General features: G+C 51.1%; 1 protein-coding gene across 1 annotated transcript in view; it reads right to left on the bottom strand.

Moving 5' to 3' along the window:
• Window positions 1-887: 887 nt before the first annotated feature.
• Window positions 888-4,604, bottom strand: part of LOC113409104 (proto-oncogene vav-like) — a gene marked incomplete at both ends in the record, with an annotated part of 6,090 nt that continues 2,373 nt past the window's right edge. Inside the window, 3 exons of the mRNA XM_026662697.1 lie at window positions 888-974; window positions 3,564-3,632; window positions 4,290-4,385. Of these exons, the coding sequence (XP_026518482.1) occupies window positions 888-974; window positions 3,564-3,632; window positions 4,290-4,385 (252 nt within the window). The remainder of the gene's footprint in view (window positions 975-3,563; window positions 3,633-4,289; window positions 4,386-4,604) is intronic.

Raw genomic sequence — 4,604 nt, 5'->3', positions numbered from 1 at the left:
AGGCTGCACAAGGTTCCTAGAGCTGTACAAAGGGTGGTAGCGATAATGCTGGGACCTTCTGCTCTAGAAATACCACCGCGACCAGTAGGAGCGGGGAAAGGGAACGGGTCTAGACAGAGGCAGCTCTAAGAAAGGCCAGCCAGCAGGAAGCTGTTGAGTGTGTATAACACACACTCCGGTTTGTATTGTATATACGTATTCCAGGGGAGAAGAGAAAAGTGATACAGTCGGCCGGGAAAAAATAATTTAAAAAAACAATTTCGGTCGTTTGATATAATTAGTTCATTAAAGAGAACGCGCAACTGACAAGAAATGAACAAAAAAATGAAAGGAAAAGAGTAAAACAATGAAAATGAAGGAAAAAGAATGAAAGAACAAATAAAATGAATGAAAGAGGGAAAACGAACTAATCAATGAATGAAAGAACCAACAACAGGTGAATGAATGACAAAAAGAACAAATGAATAAAAGAAAATGAATTAAAGAACAAAAAAGGAAAAAGAGGAAGAATGATTGAGGGAACAAACAAATAAAGGAGCGAACAAAAGGACGAGACAGGAAAAATGAACGAACAAGTAAAGGAATGAATAAATACAGGAGCGAACAAATGCAAGATTGAAAGAGGAAGAATGAACGAATAAAGGAATGAATGAAAGAGGAAGAATGAACAAATAAAGGAACAAACGGATAAAGGAGCAAACGTGAAACATGGTGGAGGAAGAATGAATGAATGAATGCAGGAAGAAATAAATGAAGGAATAAACAAATGAAAGAGGAAAAGTGAACGAAGGAATGAAGGAAGGAACAAACAGACAAGGAAGAAGGGAAAAAGAAAGAAAAAGACCGAGGGAAGCGGCAAAGGAGGTAGCACTGGCCCAGGGACTCACCAGTTTCTCTATGGAGAGCTGGAAGTTGGTGATCTGTTTCAGGGTCTCATTGTCTCTCTTGATCTCGTTCACACACTGTGCCAGGTCCTAGGGGATGGAGGGTGGGGACACACCGAGCCCTTGGTCAGCACCAGCCGTGCTTGGAGGTGCGATCCATGGCTGGGTTTTCCCTTCAGGGTCCCCGGGGCATTCTCTGCTGGGGGCACGGCTCTCTGAGGTCTGACCATTAAAAAGGGGGGTTTCCATGGGGCAGAGTGACATCCCTTACTAGCAAAGGGGGCGCCAGACCCCTCCATTACTGCTCTGCCCTCCCCGCCACCCAATGGGGTGTACTGAATAGCCCCAGTGCAGCATCCCAGTAGCACCCACCCCGACTGCCCTCTCCAGCCCCAGCCTCCCCACCCCGCAAGCCCCCCAACTCTGCAGCCCCCAGCCCACAAACCCCCACCACCACTCCCCTCAGCACCAGCCTCCCCACCCGACAAGCCCCCAACCCTTCAGCACCAGCCCCCAACACTAGCTCCTCCACTACCCAGCTCACCGCACCAACAGCAACATATTTATTACGGTATATTTGTTATATTATATTTATTCTAGTGTATTTATTTAGGCTTACCAGATTTTTTTGAATTTTAACTGAGACTACCAATGTTTATTTAATTTTTGTAGCTTTACATTTTCACCGTTGCGCAAACTTCTGGGTTTTAAGCATTTTTTTTTCTCTATTTTTATTGGTTTAAATGTTCACACTTAGGGATAATTATGAGGTGCTCAGACAATGACGTGCTGACAGCGGATTCAAAAACTGTGAACATCACACGTCGGATACACAAAGTAACTACCCTCCAATCAACAAATCGGCCCTGTTTTCACTAGTCATTCGCTAGTCCAGTGGTTCTCAACCGGGGGTCCGCAGCCCTCTGGGGGGCCCCAAGCCCTTTCAGGGTGGCCGCAGAGCCCCGCCGCTGAAACCCAGTTTCCCGAGCCCCGGCGCCCCCCGCGGGACTGAAGCGGGGAGCGGCGTGGGGATGAAGCCTTGAGCCCTGGCACCTCCCCCCGGGACTGAAGCATTGAAGGGACACAAGGGTGTTGCCCCCCCAAATGGCCCGCCTTACCCCGGGGGGGGTAGTCCTGGGGGCAGCTCCACCCCCCCCCACCTCCTCTCCCTCAGCCCCCCTCAGGCCCCACCCTAGGCAGGAAGACCGAGCCAGGCAGTGCGGGGCAGCTGCCCCTCTGGCTGGTGGTACCATGGAGTGGGCAGCTGTGGCATTCTCCCATCTGCCCCTGGTGCTTGGGGTTGCGTCTGCGCCTCAGCTCCCAGCCTCCTTTGACTGCTCAAGGCAGAGCCCTCGGGGAGCAGCCACCGGCTCCAGCCCCGGACAGGTGAGTGACCTGATGAGGTGAGTCGGGGGTGGAGGTGGCGCTCCCTCCCTGGACCCCGCTGTGCAGAGCTGGCCCTTGCCCTGCCGGCCCTTGCCCCACCCCCCCACCCCCCCAATAGAAGTCAAACTACGCCTATGCCCCAGGGTCCCACCCCGGGCCCAGAGGCCCCCCCCGGCTGGGCCCCGGAGTTTTTCTAGCATGTTGAGGGGGGGCTCAGAAAGAAAAAGGTTGAGAACCGCTGCGCTAGTCTACTTGTAACACGCCTCATTCAAAAGTCTAAGTCACTGGATTTTGACTCTAATAAGGTCTCACCCCCCAAAGCCCTGCCCCCACACTGCCCCTTCTCCCCCAGCCCCCATCACGCCTCTTCCCCAGAGCCCCCGCTTCCGCACCGCCTCTTCCCCCAATGACCCTGCCCCCCACTCGCTCCTCTCCGCCCCCTCCCATCACTTGCCCTTACAGCCAGTGAAAAGTGTGGGGGCCACGACACCCTGTTCCACCCTGTTCCGGTGCCCTTGTATTAATTATTATATTATATTATATTATGGTGTGTCTACACTTAAACATTTTCTGAAGTAGCTATTCCAGAATAAATCCACTTCCAAAGTTCATTAAGCTAAATTGGAAAAGGCATTTGTCTCCCAGAATAAGAGTGTCCACACTGGGACTTATACGAAAAGAACTATTCTGGAATAGTGAAATTATTATTAATAACTATTACTTTTGTTATTAATTATTTATTATATTTTATAATTATTCCAGAAGAGGTATTTATAATTATTACGATAATGTCATTTATTTAATAATTATTCCAGAGTAGCTACTTATAATTATTATTTTCATTACTATAGTTATTTTATTGTTATAAAATCATTATTCTGGAATAGATTTTATTATTAGTACTCATTTTAAAATAATTATCCTAGACTAGCTATTTCGGTCCATTTCCACGTCTCCACAAGCCCTCCAGTCATTGAGATGTTTCGGAATCAATATTTTTCAGAATTTCCATTCTGAGGAAAATTTCAGCCTCAGGACGATGGTTCCCGTCCCCCTCCCCCTCACTCGCAATGTCAGAATTTCCGCCGGGGAGGGAAGTCCCTCTTCCACCCAGCCTTAAACAGGAACTTTCCTACCCTCACGCCCCAAGCATAAGTCCCTCTGATGGGCACAACCACCCGCCAGGCCCCGGAGCGTTTTGTGCCAGCCCAAGTCTGGCGACCGAAACACTGAGAGACCCTCATGACTGTCCCGAAAGTTGACAGCACCCGGGAGACGCAGAGCCGGCCTCACCCGCATGGCATCCAGCGCCAGCCGCAAGTTCTCCTTTTCTGTCGGCTCCACCGTATGTTTCACCAGCTCCTGGAGAGAGGAAATAAACCGGGATGGATTTGACCCACTCAAAGGCATTTCTGGCTCCTCCAGCAGAGGGTGCCAGGGTTCCCCAGCGCGAAGCATCATGGGGCAGAGCCAGGAGCCCATATAGTGCTGGGTGCTGTACGTTATTTATTAGGTATATTACGGTAGCACCTAGGTGCTCCAGTCATGGCCCAGGACCCCATGGTGCTACGTCCTGTACAAACAAAGAGAGCATAAAGACGGCTCCTGCACCGAAGAGCAGACTTGCTAGTCTGAAGCTGACCCCAGGCTTCAATGGAAGAGCTGGCCAGACCCAGCTGGTACTGAGGGGGATTATACCATGCCGAACACCTATAGGGTTTTTTTTTCCGACGGTGGTCATTGTTCTGCCTATTTTATAGAGGGAAACTGAGGCACAGAGAGGGGAAAGGACTTGCCCATGGTCACACAGCAGGCCAATGGCACAGCCAGGAATAGAACCCAGGAGTCTTGATCCCCAGCCTACCCCCTCCTTTAGCCAACAAGACCCCACTCCCCTCCCTGAGCTGAAAATAGAACCCAGGTGTCCTGACTCCCAATCCATGACCCTTCTGCATAGACCACGCCCCCTTGACCAGGGTCCTTCGTGCCCACCCCCAGCTTCCAGCCGAGGGTCCGTACCTGCAGGAGCAGATGGTATTTCAGCACCCGTTGCATGGGCACCATCAGCAGGTCACGCAGGGTGAAGCGCCCATTGTTGGCTCGCTGGGAGCATTCCTACACAACAGGATTGCAGGACAGGACAGCATTGGCAGGGGGAGATGCCCAGTGTGCTGAGGGCCAGAAGGACCCACAAAAACTAGGGCCAGTCCTATGTGATGGGACACTCATAGGGCCTCAGCTAGCTCCTGCATGAGCCAGGACTATGGAACCCATCCACCCCGTGACCCCACGGAACCTCCTGCCGTGTCCTCTGAACCCTCCGACCCTGCACCT

The sequence above is a fragment of the Terrapene carolina genome, unplaced genomic scaffold, assembly GCF_002925995.2.
Source record: "Terrapene carolina triunguis isolate 2854851 unplaced genomic scaffold, T_m_triunguis-2.0 Scaffold29633, whole genome shotgun sequence".
In the NCBI taxonomy this organism is placed as follows: Eukaryota; Metazoa; Chordata; order Testudines; family Emydidae; genus Terrapene; species Terrapene triunguis.
The sequence above is the reverse complement of the archived record's forward strand: the minus strand, read 5'-3'. Positions and strand labels throughout refer to the sequence as shown.